This window comes from Gymnogyps californianus, chromosome 8 (genome assembly GCF_018139145.2).
Source record: "Gymnogyps californianus isolate 813 chromosome 8, ASM1813914v2, whole genome shotgun sequence".
Lineage (NCBI taxonomy): Eukaryota > Metazoa > Chordata > Aves > Accipitriformes > Cathartidae > Gymnogyps > Gymnogyps californianus.
In genome coordinates, this window is record NC_059478.1 from 29,934,014 (window position 1) to 29,948,956 (window position 14,943).

The 14,943-nt window shown below is 40.6% G+C and overlaps 2 protein-coding genes across 2 annotated transcripts in view; one reads left to right on the forward strand and one right to left on the reverse strand.

Annotated features, from left to right (window-relative positions):
* Positions 1–14,943, forward strand: part of CPT2 (carnitine palmitoyltransferase 2) — a 74,766-nt gene that overhangs the window by 33,611 nt on the left and 26,212 nt on the right.
* The window catches only part of SLC1A7 (solute carrier family 1 member 7), a 56,824-nt gene that overhangs the window by 24,324 nt on the left and 17,557 nt on the right, over positions 1–14,943 (reverse strand). Inside the window, exons 4-5 of the mRNA XM_050900629.1 lie at positions 3,111–3,153; positions 558–777 (exon numbers count right to left, since the gene is read on the reverse strand). Of these exons, the coding sequence (XP_050756586.1) occupies positions 558–777; positions 3,111–3,153 (263 nt within the window). The remainder of the gene's footprint in view (positions 1–557; positions 778–3,110; positions 3,154–14,943) is intronic.

Consider the following 14,943-nt stretch of genomic DNA (forward strand, 5'->3'; position numbering starts at 1 on the left):
ACCAAGAGCAGTGCGGGAATTTCATTGTTCCTGTAATACAACACCTGGAGCTCTGGGCATTAGAAGTGTACTAACTTCTTGGGCTTTGGAAAGAAAGTCTGCTGCAGACTTGTTTATTTCAGAATTTCTTGAAACTTTCTCTGGGACTTCTGCTGCTGGCCAGAGAGTGAAACAGAATATTGGCCGAGGGGCCATGGGTCTGACCTGGTAAAGTAATTCCTACCTCCTCTGAGCACACTGTATTAGTCTTTCTTACAGTTAGGAAAAATGGTTCATAAATAAAAGCTCAAAATAATCCAGAAAAAAATTAAACCAAAAAGAATGTAAGTGCATGCACAGAAAACAGAACTGCATAGAACAAAAGTCATCAAGGATTTTGAAGATTTATTTTTGAAAGGTTGGGAGAACAGCTCTGTAACAGTTTTGCCTTTTTCCCCACAAAGTTTAGATAGAAATAGTTAAAAATGGTCAATCAAGAAACCAAACAACCCAACCCCTATCTTTTTCTCTTAAATGGATACTTGGATTATTACAAACCAAACATGTCTGAAACCTACCCATTGTGGCAGAGAATATCACAATCCCTAGCACATTCATGCCATCACTAGTGCCTGGTTCTGATTTGTAAATCACTTCAGGGGGGGGAGTGATATCCAAGGCAAAATTCTGGACATTGGATCCATTCTCATCTTGGACTCCATATATTATAATGCGACGAGTGGTGCTTTCAGATGATGCTTTGTTAGATTTAATGATGGGAATACTTTTGGTGCGATACTGAAAGAAAACAAAATAGTTTTTATTATAATATCCCAGCAGGAATTAATAGTTTAATGAGACCTCCTAAGTGCTCTGTTTCAACAAGGTTGCATGTTAAAGGGACAAGCATGAAAAGAAGAATGACAGCTCCTGTCCCTATGTTGCTAAAATCTGTAAAAACAGTTGAATTTTTGGAAAAGCATAACAACATCAGAGTTTCCTATAGAATCATAGAATAGTTTGGGTTGGAAGGGACCTTTAAAGGTCATCTAGTCCAACCCCCAAATATATATATATATATATGTATGTATATAATCAGACCCTTGAGCAGCAAACACACCATCTCCTGATATAGCTACTTTCCTGTAAGACATAATTGGGAATGACTCCCTAGAAGTTCTGAGTGCCTTTCTCTTTGCCTCACCAGAGGTAAGGTTCCCATGAAATATTCCCCCAGGTGAAATAAATATAGCCATGCCTCTTGCTCACTCCGAACTTTTAGATGAGGTTTTCTGGCCAAATTCCAATCTGAGTAATGAGATTCTTCCTAAATACATTACTTTGTTGCTTTAAGTGGACATGGTATTCTGTTCATAGAATCATAGAATCATTTAGGTTGGAAAAGACCTTTAAGATCATCAAGTCCAACCGTAAACCTAACACTGCCAAGTCCACCACTAAACCATGTCCCTAAGCACCACATCTACACATCTTTTAAATACCTCCAGGGATGGTAACTCAACCACTTCCCTGGGCAGCCTGTTCCAATGCTTGATAACCCTTTCGGTGAAGAAATTTTTCCTACTATCCAATCTAAACCTCCCCTGGCATAGCTTGAGGCCATTTCCTCTTGTCGTATCGCTTGTTACCTGGGAGAAGAGACGGATCCCCACCTCGCTACAACCTCCTTTCAGGTAGTTGTAGAGAGTGATAAGGTCTCCCCTGAGCCTCCTTTTCTGCAGGCTAAACAACCCCAGTTCCCTCAGCTGCTCCTCATAAGACTTGTGCTCTAGACCCTTCACCACCTTCGTTGCCCTTCTTTGGACACGCTCCAGCACCTCAAGGTCTTTCTTGTAGTGAGGGGCCCAAACCTGAAGACAATATTCAAGGTGCAGCCTCACCAGTGTCAAGTACAGGGGGACGATCACTTCCCTAGTCCTGCTGGCCTGTTGTGGTTTAACCCCAGCCAGCAGCTAAGCACCACACAGCCACTCCCTCACTCCCCCCGGCTCCCAGTGGGATGGGGAGGAGAATCAGGAAAAAAAGTAAAACTTGTGGGTTGAGATAAGAATGGTTTAATAAGTAAAATATAATACTAACAATAATAATAATGAAATATAATAATAACGATAATAATAATAATGGAAAGGAATATAACAAAAAAAAAGGAAGAGAAAAAAAAAAGAAATAAAACTCAAGGAAAAAAAACAGTGATGCACAATGCAATTGCTCGCCACCCGCTGACCGATGCCCAAGCAGCGATCCGCCCCTCCCAGCCAACTCTCCCCAGTTTATATACTGAGCATGACGTTCCATGGTATGGAATATCCCTTTGGCTAGTTCAGGTCAGCTGTCCTGGCCATGCTCCCTCCCAGCTTCTTACACGCCTGCTTGCTGGCAGAGCATGGGAAACTGAAAAATCCTTAACTTAGGATAAGCGCTACTTAGCAACAACTAAAACATCAGCGTGTTACCAACATTATTGCCACACTACATCCAAAACACAGCACTGTACCAGCTACTAAGAAGAAAATTAACTCTATCCCAGCCGAAACCAGGACATGGCCACACTATTTCTGATAGAAGCCAGAATGCCATTGGCTTTCTTGGCCACCTGGGCACACTGCTGGCTCATATTCAGCCTGCTGTCAACCAAATAGAATCATAGAATCATTTAGGTTGGAGAAGACCTTTAACATCATTGGTCATCATTCTTCCTTTGCACAGTGTTACTGTGCGCTCTTAAAGAGATTCCAGCTACTCTGTGACTGCAGTCCCACGTTAAGAAAAACCATGCTCCAAGCATACTGGCATAAATTGTTCTGCTTCCCTACAGCACCTTTCTCAAGGTCCTCAAAGATCTGGCCTCAGGTGGAGGTGGAGCTGACATAGGTGTGCATGTCTATTCTCTAGTCACACTGTGCATTTTATGCTTGTTTGTTTTGCCTTCAGACACCAAGGCTGCTGAGGCTAATGGAAGTGGACTCATTAATTCCTAAATGCCGAAGGTACTAACAGTATCTGAAGTAATATGCAATGTCTATATCTGGATTCTGTTTTATGAAGATACATGTTTTATGTGATCCTAGCTCATCTCTTCCATCAGTGGTAAAAGGAATATAGCCACTTACCTGCTTGAATGTGGCCTCAACAAGATTGGCTGGAAACATGTTCCTAAAAATGAACAAATAAAAGAATAATTTCTATGGAACTGAAAACAACTTCTGTTTACTGTGTCTTGGGTCTCCCATGATAAATCAGTTATTTACCCTCCTAGAGAGCAAGGGCTGGACGGGTGCAGAAGACTGTCACTCTCTCCCACTCATTCCATACAGCTGTACCTGACTGAGCAAGGCTCAACAGAGAGACAGTTCCTCAGAATTAAAGTTTTGGGACTTGCTTCTAAATACCTGGAGTGAGACCCAGGAACTCTAGTTTCAATTACTGGCTCTGCCACAGTCTCCATGTTGTAACTGGGGCAGCATAATTGCTATCATTCCCTTCCCCATCTGCTCACTGGGGAGAAGAATATTCCTTTATTTCATATTTTGTCTTCCCTATGTAAATAATGAGCTGTTCAAGACAGAGTCAGTGTTCAGGGATGTATTCCTGAGACCCCTGGGTGCTGTAATCTACTTTGGGACTTCGAAGTACTCTTGTGAGATGACTCATAAACTGCAGTACCTCCTGATACACTTTTCATCACTAAAATTACAAGTGATGTAGACTTTACAGTGGTTTGGTCAAGAACAGTTTGCTTTTCAAAAAGAGGATCTCATTCCTGATTAAAAGAATTGAGATTAGAGCTGCACAGTCTTTGCTAAATTTTATTTTAATATACTTCTGAGGCTTCAGAACAAAGAGACTGAAGTGAGGCCAACAGCTTCCTCTTTGCTCATGGCTGAGCTATGGAGGAAGACAATGACCACACACTGAGATTTGCAGTGAGACCAACAGATTTTTAATTCCAAAAGTGACTCTTGTTGTCATCTTTTCTGACTTTCTGTGTCCCTCAGTCCATAACATTTCACCCAATAATATCTGGAGCTAATTTATAACTTCTGTTTGAGCTAGACTACTACTTTGCAGAAAGACATTCAATCCTAATTTGAAATGGAGAGCACACCCTCTACAGGCTTCAAAGAGGAATCATAACATAGTTGGGCAAAAAAGCTAAAAAGTCATATGTGTTCGTGTAGCATTTGGGAATCAAGATTTGTGTGATGACTCTAATAGGATCATTTTCAGAACCGATTTATTTTGAGCCCAAAGCTTCTGAATCTAGAGGCAGAAGACAGTGACAACCTATGACCCAATTATATGCTTTCATATACATAAATTTATGCAAGGAGAAACTCCTGAATTCTCTAACCAAAAGACGTTTTATTCAAAGTCCAGCTCAAGCTCCAAGACAGGACAACACCTAAGTATATGTGAAAAGCCCATTCTCATTCCAAAGAGAATTGCTATATATGTGAACAGTTAAATGCATACTGAACTGAGACATTTTCCAGACCTGCTTTCCTCTTTGCAGCAGCAGCATATGCTTGCTGCTAATGGAGTCGCAGCAAGAGCATGCTGTGCAGCACTGGCATAGAAAAAACAATTTTATTGCTATTTTAAGTGATCATAATGTGACATTATGATCGCACTTAAAATTATGAGATAGAATCTGTTTCAGTAGCATCAGGCACTGAGACCAATTGATACAAAGAGATAATTAATTATCCTTTTCAGGGTAAAGCAGAGGGAGAAGAATTTTAATTAAAGGGTAGTAGTACTGTCTAATGATTGAAACAGAAGATTGAAAATGATGGGGTTTTGTTGGCCTGCTGTGTGAGAACAGACAAGTGACATAAAGGCATCATTGGTCATTTTGGTAAGGCTGTTACTTTAGGACAAACTAGTGTTACACAGACAAGTTACTACCAGGCAAGATACAAGGTTGATGTGCAGCACTTTAGTAACTCTTCTTTAACTGTTCTGGCCATTCCTCGCCTCAGTGCAGGCAAGACAGTTCAGTTTACCTACCCCTTGCAGCTTGATCTGCTACCTGGCATTCCTGCAGGATAACAGCATACATTAGCTGTGCTGTACACTGCAACATCTCCTTCCATTTTACCAATCCTGCTTAAGAGCCCCAGGTATGATGATGGCTGTGTGCTACGGGGATGTGATAGCAGAGGACAGCAGCTTTGGCCATATACAATCATAGAATCATAGAACGGTTTGGGTTGGAAGGGACCTTTAAAGGTTTTCTAGTCCATCTTTCCATATAAGGTAGCAAGGTTTAGTTAACTTAATGCAGTCCCTTTACACACTTTCATTTAATTGGAATGATTTAGCTTAAGACACTTAAGACACTGTGTAGTGATGTGGTTAGCAATGAACACTCACTACACCATTGTAAGCAGTGCTGTATGTCTGAGTGCTGTGCTGCCATCAACAAAGCTTTCACCTTGGTAACAACAGCGCAAAGCATCGAGTTTTCTCTGCAAATCATCTATAAAGCTGATGATTCTCTGGTTCAAATGTTGAATCTGTAGCCAAAGCAAGACACAGACAACAGCCAGCTGTGCATCGCTTTCCTATCAGATGCAGACACAACCTTCTGCCTGAGCCCTGGGGGCTTGGCTGACGCAGGGGACTAACTGAAAAACAGCTGGGTGGAGCTGGACCTGGGAAGATGGAGAGGATGTTGATAGGAGAGGGAAGCACTGGAGAGAAAAGATGGTTACTGCCTTATTATGCGTCCTAAGGGAAGTCTGCTTGCAGATTGTTAAAGGCTTCATTAATATTAAATCGTCTTTGTTTTTTGATTTGAGATGATCAGATGAAAGCTACTACAGGAGTGCACAGTCTTAGTGTGATGATTGTGCTCTGACCTGCTGTGTGAATGTCAAATATTCTGAAAGCACAGATCCACACTGAGGATTCCCGCACAGCTCTGAATATAAATGTCACGTATGAGCCGTAGCTTTACAAAGAAATATGAATTTAATTGCTGATGATTTCTACTTTCTCCCTAGTTTTATAGTCCTAATTAGTAGAATTAAGAACAAATTAAGACTGCTCGAGAAAGGAAATGTCATATGGTTAGTAGCTAGATTAAATGTTAGACAAATTTGTGGAGGATTAAAGCATTTTGTTTCTTTATCATTCTTTATCCTGCAGGAATTACAACTACCCACTTAATACTGGATGCTGGAATTCTCCCAATATTTTTTAATATATTATGCACTGTGATCCAGTCTTTGAGACTAGCCTTACCAAAATTACACAATTTATCTAGTGAAGGGCTGACCTGAATGTGTTTGCCAGAGCCTCGGCTTATTTTTTATTTTAAGCTGGTTTACTTGGATTGAAAAAATCCAGTATTAGCCAAAATTTAGTTTTGTTAATTAAAAACAGTCAAGAGAGCAATTGGTGCATGAGAACTCTAATGAACTAAAAACAAATAATGAGAAGAAAGTATCAAACTGTCCCCTAGAGCTGGGAGATGACTGGGAGTGATTGTTGGTTCAGTCAGGCCTCTTCAGAAACACTTGAGAAATTCTTGCTTTAGAGGTATGTTTTGCTGCACGTTGGTATTTCCAGCCATGAGCTGAATGTTTGGCAGGGATCTCCTGGGAATGTTTCAGAACAAGAGACTGAAGTGAGACTGGTAGTGAAGGATTTGACTTTTTACCATGGAACTGCGATGAGGAGGGCTGCTGGGATCCACACAACTGCCAGCCAGCCTGGCTGCCTCGGGGCAGTCCTCCTGTGGGTCTCTGGCCCACCAAACCTGAGCACTGGGAAATGCTAGCTGGGGTGGGAGCTTTAGTCTAGCACAAAATCCAGACACTTGCATTTGCCCAAACGTATTACAAAATTAATGGCTGGGTGTTGCAGCCTGTCGATCTCTGCCCACCTATCTTCCAGGCATCCAGCCTGCCATCAGATTGGCCCCTGCAGATCTCTACTAGCTTTACTGCAATTCTGGACAAGATAAAGATTTACTGACATGGATCTGGTATCAGGATCATAAAGGGAGGCTTCTCTCTACTCAGAACAGGCACTGTGTTTATCACTGACATATATTGAATTAAAGACGTCAGTACTTATGAAGTAATAATTCAAGCTGAGCTACTCATTGCTGTCACCACCTATAAATGCTGTTGTGTTTATTCAATTAAGAAAGCTAAGCAAATAAAATACTTCTGAATTTCCAGCATTACTTTCAGATTGCTTACAAGATACAGGACACAAAATAATAGTGCAGGAAACTTAAAGTGATCTGGGATTCATTTCCTTAGTACGAGCAACATTGTCTCTAACCTCAGTGGCACAATTCAGCATTCCTAGCAGAAATAATTTCACATAATAATAGGGAATTAAATATAGTGAATAACAGTGAGTGAGGCTGGTGTGGAACATAGATAAATTTAGGTCTAAGACAAGGATACGATTGTAAAACAGAAACTGAGACATATGGTTTCTGGTTACATAAAAAATTAAGAGCTAAATACTGTCTGCCCTGAGGAAGAACATTTCCCAGAGCATCTTCTGCTTCAGGAATTCTGCCAGGCAGAGCAGGAGGTTCAACACAGGCTAAAAGAGTGAATGTGCATGAAACTTCAGTATCAGCTCAGTGAACCTTCTACAGACGTGAACTATTGAGCCACAGCTGGCACAGCGTGCCTGGCCTGCATTTGCTGTGATAGCAGCATATACGCACAAGTGACCTACTAAACACCTTCTTTGACTACATCCTGCTGCGATGCACAGGCTGGTTCATTCTACTAGCAAATTTTGGAGCCCTTCCCTAATTCTGTATGGGATAAGAGGATTCAGGTGTAAGGATGTACCGAGTTAGAAATGTGTATGTATGACTAAGGCAACATGTGTTCTGCAATTTGGTAGCCATGGAATTTGAAGAAAATCCTGAAGACTTCTATCAAGTATAGACAGCACCTGGTCTAAGAGGCAGCTCTGAAGGTGCAGCTTCCCAATACACGTAGGACTACTTAACACCTTATCGCTGCCAGAAGTGGGAGGTCCTCTTTCCTTCTTCATTGTCTCCCACCAATTAACCTACCAATTAACACTATTTGCTTGTTTTTGCTCCCCTAGGTTTCCGCTGCTTTAGGAAGCTGAATTGTGTTAGGAAGCCATTTTTCAGCTTAGGCCGTGCCTTGGCACTGCCCCCAGGATGTGGGAGCTCTCTTGCTCTCTTCAGAAGGTTGCTGACTCTGAGAACTACAGTAGTGATACAAATACCAGCACTGTTAAACTGTTTTACTGCTCGTGCTGTTAGCTGAATTATCCACAGAACATTAGCCTACAGCTACTGGGATAGCCAGTTTGATGGCTCCTGGATAATTTCTATTAGAAATAATAGGCCAAATTCTGGCTGCAGTTATACTACTGAATATCTGAAATACTTATTCTGAGTCCTGACTACAACATCTGTTAACTCAAAGCCTTCAGCTTTTGCAGATCTTTTTAATAAGAAATTAGGCCAGCCGCTCTAGCGTAAGAGCAGCCACAGGTAGGGCAGATGTCGTTTCCTTGACTGAGAACACCCATTCCCTCTGGGGCACTCTGTGCTCTGCAGCAGCAATCTGGTTTTCTCTCAGACTTTGATGTTATCAGTACCTAATCCCTGCCACACCAGACAGTCTTTGGCTGCAGTCTCCCACGCTGTGGAATTAAAGCCACCAGACTGGGTTTTTGCTACATACGCGTCCTCATAATATTTTATTGGCCTATATTTGCAATGGGCATAAAACAGCTGTGGACATTCTGCTCTCAAATGTGAACTAGCATAGCTGAGCTTGCAAGAACATTGTTTTAAGGCTGGGTATTTGACAGTATTCTAATACTTCAGTGTTTGAGATCTTACCCTGTCACTCTATACAGCAAGGGTACAGAGAGAGTAAAAATGGAGTCTGAGTAGCTTGACATCACAACTGTAAAGTTTCCAGGTTTTACAGCTGTGCACAAGAATGAATGGCACTGTGGTTCCTATTTACTATAGGCTGAGGTCCTTCTCAGTGACATTATCTTAATCTCAAAAATTCATTTGCTTTTGCTGTCCTCTGCATGATTTCATCATCAGCTGTGTAGACTCCTGACTACTGTTACTGTACCACATGAGCCACAAATCCTGTCCTTAGTCATATGGGTATACATCTGAAATACCTTCCTGCTTGTGTCAGTGGGCTCCATCAGGGTTTGCACTCCTGAAATCAAGGGCAAAATTTAATTCAGCAAGACTGAACAAATGACCTATCTCAGGGCCCACAGGAGGATGCATCTTGCACATCAGTAGTCACCTCCAGTGCCTCATCTCATTTCTCAGTATCAATCTTACTACCTCCTGCTAAAAGGACCAAAGAAGGCTTTCGCAGAATTAATGAGGCATTTAAATCCTCATTATTGTGATAAAAGATACTAACAGAATGCCAAAATCACTAATCGGGTATAAGGCATTTTGTCTTGCTCGTCTTTTTTGCAGATCAGAGCAGAACTCATATTGTGGAATCATTCTGCCAAACAAGTGGACTTTTTATCTGTCCTGAGGGTGACACCGTTGCATGGCCTTTCAGTTCCAGTAAGGGAGGGTGAACCTCCTTACCCTGCTTCTTCTGAAAGAAAAGGTCCTGACACAGCCCCAACAGGGCTATGGCTTTCTGAGAAAATCATTCTTCGGAGTGGAAGCACAAGTACATCACATCTTTAGGAATCTTGAAAAGGCTGACTCATATCAAAGGTAACGTGACAGGCCCAGTGCATTTCCACTATGGTTCCAGCAAGGCAAAGTTATTCAATAAAAAGTGTACGTTTACATTGGAAGATGTCCAGGCCAATTGTCACGAGGATGGACGATTTATTCCCCTTTAGGGCTGAAGCTTTCCTAATGCAGTTTTAACTCCTGGCCCCCATGCACCTCCCCCTCTGTGACTAAAGCCTCCTGACCAGGGAGCAGAAACTGCTTCGTAGTCCATCTCCCCAGAGTTGTTTTCATCATGGATTTATCTTTTTTCCATGTTGGTTTCCTTTTGTGCCAAATAGGAACCACACATTTAGGGATTTCAGAGTCCTTTGTAAATACTTGAGGTTCAGGCTTCTGTGCAGCTTGAACTGCTTAAAAATTAACCAGAAGTGAACATCTGGTCACATACAGTGCAGAACAGTGCTGGCACCAGGCTGGTTTTGTTAGATAAAAGAAAACTGGCAATCTGAAATGAGTAAAAAATGGTAGTTTGCCGTAGGGGACAGACAAACATTTCTATCATAGTACACGGTGGCTTTTGGCAAAAGACACATGAATGTAGGGCAAAGTTATTAAAAAAAGTTCTTTCATAGTTTAAACCCTGGATCATTTAATGCACTCTTAAATATCTTATCGCGTGTATATACAATTCAGTCTTCAGCTGTAAACTTTTTAAAGTGTGATTTCTGGTTCTGCACAGCCTGGACTTTTTCCAAACTACAGCAGATATTGGGTTTCTCCTGCCCTATTTTCAAGAAACACAATTTCAGTAAAATAGAATATAGCCCTTAGCTTGAAAAGAGGGAAAGGAAATTATTTTAAAGAGTGCTCAGGATTCCCATGAAAACATAAATCCTCTACAGTGTTTATATCCTCTTCTAACTATTAATGGTATAAAAAAAAACCCCTCTCGTGGTTAAGCCAGATTGCATTTCCTGGTACCTGCTATTAAATTGGATGCCATCCTGAATATTCAGTGGTAAAATGCTCTGACTTACCCTTCCAGTAAACTTCAGAAATGTACAAATTTGTGTGTCATGGGTTAAGGCATGATTTGATCCTGACTGTATTCACTGAATTGTTTTATTTGGAGCTTTTGAACTGAATAAGCTTGTGATGTCATGCTGTCTGGTTAGACTTGAGAAAAACTAAAAATGTGTGTGAACCCTGCACTTGCTGGTGCCCAGATTTGCACACACAGTCAGCCTTATACAAAACAGGAGGGTGAAGCCCCAGTTTGGCTGGGATTTGTCTCCTCATGTGAATGTTTATGGTGTTTGCTTGTTTGTTTTTATCTCATCAGCCAAATTTTGTTTCCCTTGGTGACAAATGCAAGTAGCATGATTTAAGTTGCAGCAGGATTTACCCTTCTAAATCAAATGTATTTTGATAACAGCAACAGAATGTGGTGGAAATATTAACTGCTAATGTAAACAGTGTGGTCCTGAGTCATATATCTTGTTTTACAAATGTTCGTCCCCAAATTATAGGCATTTTCTGTTCTGCTTGTCAGGTGAATGTATGTTGCAGAATTAAACAAACCTAATATTTTAAATTGAACGCTATTCCTGTAAGTATGTCCCTTTTTGTCCTTTTGAATAAAACACTCAAAGTCTGAATTATTTTAAAAAATTGATATCTTGCCTTTCTTCATTTCTTAACTCACAAAAGGCTACTAAAAATTCACTCTCTTATTTTTGGGGGCATAGTACAGAGTTAATTTCGATAATTCACGCAGGAAAAAGAAGGTAAAGATATGTGTTGATTCATTGCTATTACTTCCATTGAGGTGCCCCAAAAGCCACATTCCTAGAACAAGACCCCTACTAGGTCTCGTATGAGCTGGGAATATTTCCTCTGGCACCACAGATTTTTCTGAACAATCCTCAGTGATATATTTTCTTTTCCATATGTCTTGGTTCTGTAGCTGTAAGAAAGGAAAATGGTCCTTGCCTACCTCACAGAAGTATTGCACATCATGAGAATAAATCCATTAAAATTCATAAAGCACCAGGTGCGTTAAAGAGAACAAGATGATCCTTAGCCTGAGGATTTATAGTTTTAAATATGGAAGAAAATATACTTTCATGAGCCTTGCAGTGCTTGCACCGGAAACCTTGAATATAAGTAAGGCAAATTTGTACATCTGTCTCAATGTAGTAATAAAGTGGCAGCTAAAGAGAGAAGCATCGTCAGAACAGCATCTCCTGCACAGCTTCAGACTCACAGCTGCCTTCTGAATTACTTGTCCTTAGTCCGGATCCTGGCACACTGCCGATAGAGAGGGGCAAATTATGCAAGGGGAGATTCCTGCACAAGTACAAAGGTGAACTACCTAGTTAAATGGGTATCTTCCACAGACAGCAGAAGATGTATTTGGTTTAAAGCTGGATCAGATTAAAGCAAAAATTCAGACATTTAAGGCCAAAGCAGCATTAAAGATTTTAGGTATAAAGACTAATTGAATGTTGAAAACACTTCTATTATGCTGCATTCAGTGGCCTCTCTGTCCAGATTGAATCTAGGAGGAAATCAGTAGGGGCAGATTCACATCCACAGATCTTGTCCCCAATCTCTTGGGGTTCCCTTTAGAAAGGAAGTCTTTCAAGTACTGCTGTTTAGCGTGGCAAAAAATGGTTAACTTGTGGATACAATTTTTGAGGCATGAAATTCAGTATGTTGATGAGATGATGTATTTCCTGGTTGATGGGAGGTTTAGAGCCATTTCAGAATTATGCAGTGCAGTGTCACTGTTATGTCCTAATCCAGTCATATACACTGGAGGTTTTATTGCCAGCTTTTTTACATAACAGACAAATATACATGGGAAGCACCATCTGCAAAATAATGCAGAATAATCATGTGATTATTGATTAACGTTGCAGGTGTTTAGGATGACCATGAGGCTCTGCATCCATTCTTGGTTTCATTTATTGCTAAGTCAGTACATTCTTTAATTTCTGATTAAAACCACTTCTAAAAGCAAAATCCTCACCCAGAACTTCAAGAAATTCAATTTCTAGCAACATCCTCCCCGCCAAGAATTCCAGACCTGACAATGTCATATATAACATCACAAGAAATAATAATGTATTTCATCATTTCAAAGTGGCTTCAAATCTGAAATCAGTGAGGGTGAATATGTGTATCACCATGCCAAGATTCATGCTTTTAAAATAAACCCCACAATTATGTCACATATATCATCTCTCCACTTGTACATTTAGCATTCTTCATTTGCAGAACACCAGATGTTTCCTGTGTAAACTCCTGTGCACATATGCAATTGATAAATTGAGAGGAAATTAATGAATTGAGAAGATAAGCCAATCTGGGCTGAAAAAGATGGTCTCCAGCTGTGAATGGAAGTGATTTATCATTGAGCTAAAGGATCAGCTTTTCTAGCTCAAACCAGCAGATACATCATTACATTTAATCCAGACTTCCACATAGATATTTAGGAGTTTTGCAATTGACTTCAGCAGAGCCAGGATTTCACCTATAATGTTTGCCTAGGCTGAAAGCCCATTCCCCACAGTTGTGTTATTTATCTATTTAGAAAATGTGGTTATTTCTGTAGTGGAGGAATTAAAACCATCAATTTGTGCACTCGGGTAGAAAGATTGCAGCTGTGACTGCTGCGTAGCACAGCAAAAGGAGAATGAGCTTTATTCTCTCTTTTTAAGCTTCGGTAATGAGAGTGGTTCCTTGGCCTGTCATTGTTGACACCTGCCCAAACCAGCGAAGACTTTAAGGTTTCGCAGACTAAAAGCACATGCCCGGTTAGAAACATGAATACCTGAAATATGCATGCAAACTATTATAATTTGCTCAGGTATATGTTTGTAGGAAGTGAAATTATAGATTATATTTGCAAATGTTAGATCAGGACATAGTATTTTAGCTGCAATGAGGCTCAGCAGAATAAAGTGTTCTCAGACCTCACCACTAAACCTGTAGTGTACAGGGACTAGCCATACAGAGATGAAGAGATGAGATCGTAACTCCGATCTCAGGTTCCAGTCATACAGACGTTCAGTCATTTTATGCAAACATAATACTATAGAACTGAATTTAGATTTTGCATGCCCAAATTACTGTCATCTGACTCATCTCCATGAACTAGCTTACTCTGGGTCTCAAAAAGCAACTGGGCTGGTATGAGGAAGGGGATGGGAACCTATGGCAAGGGAGACCCTTTCCAGAGACAGCTGTAAGGTCAGTTTGGATGTAACATTGCACTGTATGTCTCACTATGCCTTTACTTGCCTAAGACCGAGGCCTTAGAAACAGCTCAGCATGCCAGAAAGGGTTTCCAAACACTGCCACTATGAAGATAATCATTAAGATTACAGTTTTCTTAAATTCCCTTTTACTTCTTATGCTAGTCTGCCATACTAAGGGATTCAAAGCTCCAGTAACTTGCTCAGTTCCTTCCTCTTGGTGTAGGAATTACAGCCCTTTATGCAGCAGAAACAGAATAGTGTGACTTAACATTATGTCACAAACACACACGCATGAATTCCACTGCACATACATTGTGGCAGTCACTGAGGAGATACAGATGCCACGAACTGGGCATCTTCAAGATGGTGGTTTTGTGGAAAGCTACAAAAGAGAGTGCTCTCAGCTGCTGCTCCATGACTAATATAATTTGGCCCATTCTCAGTAAGACATTGATACAATAGAAAAACATGCAGGTTTCAGATCGCCTGCAACTTGGAGGAGAAAAAAAAGATTTTTATAAGCTTTTCATCCCAGTTCCTTCTGATTTGAGGTCCCAGTAACTCTAATTAAAGTACTTTGTGTGCTGACACCCTGTCAGAGTCAGGAATTTGGGGTTTTGAAAGACAAACTGTGCAACATTTTTAATTTTAATAAGTCAAACTGCAAAGAGAACTCTTTGTGGTTCAGATACATACTTGGCCTAAAAGCCCTTGCCCAATATAGTATGAGATCACTGATTTGAGGAACTACTAACCAAAGGCAAAACTTGGTCTTTCTGCATAAGCAAAATAAATCTGAGGCACATACTATGTTCAGTCAGGAAACTAATCCCACTAGCACCTGAAATGTTGAGACAAAGAGGGATATTCAGGCAAGGCTATCAAAATACCATCAGTGCTCTAATGTTGGTCTAAAAGAACAACCCCCCTTCTGCCAAACAAAGTAAAACAAACACGAAAAAGCCACAAAGCAGAACA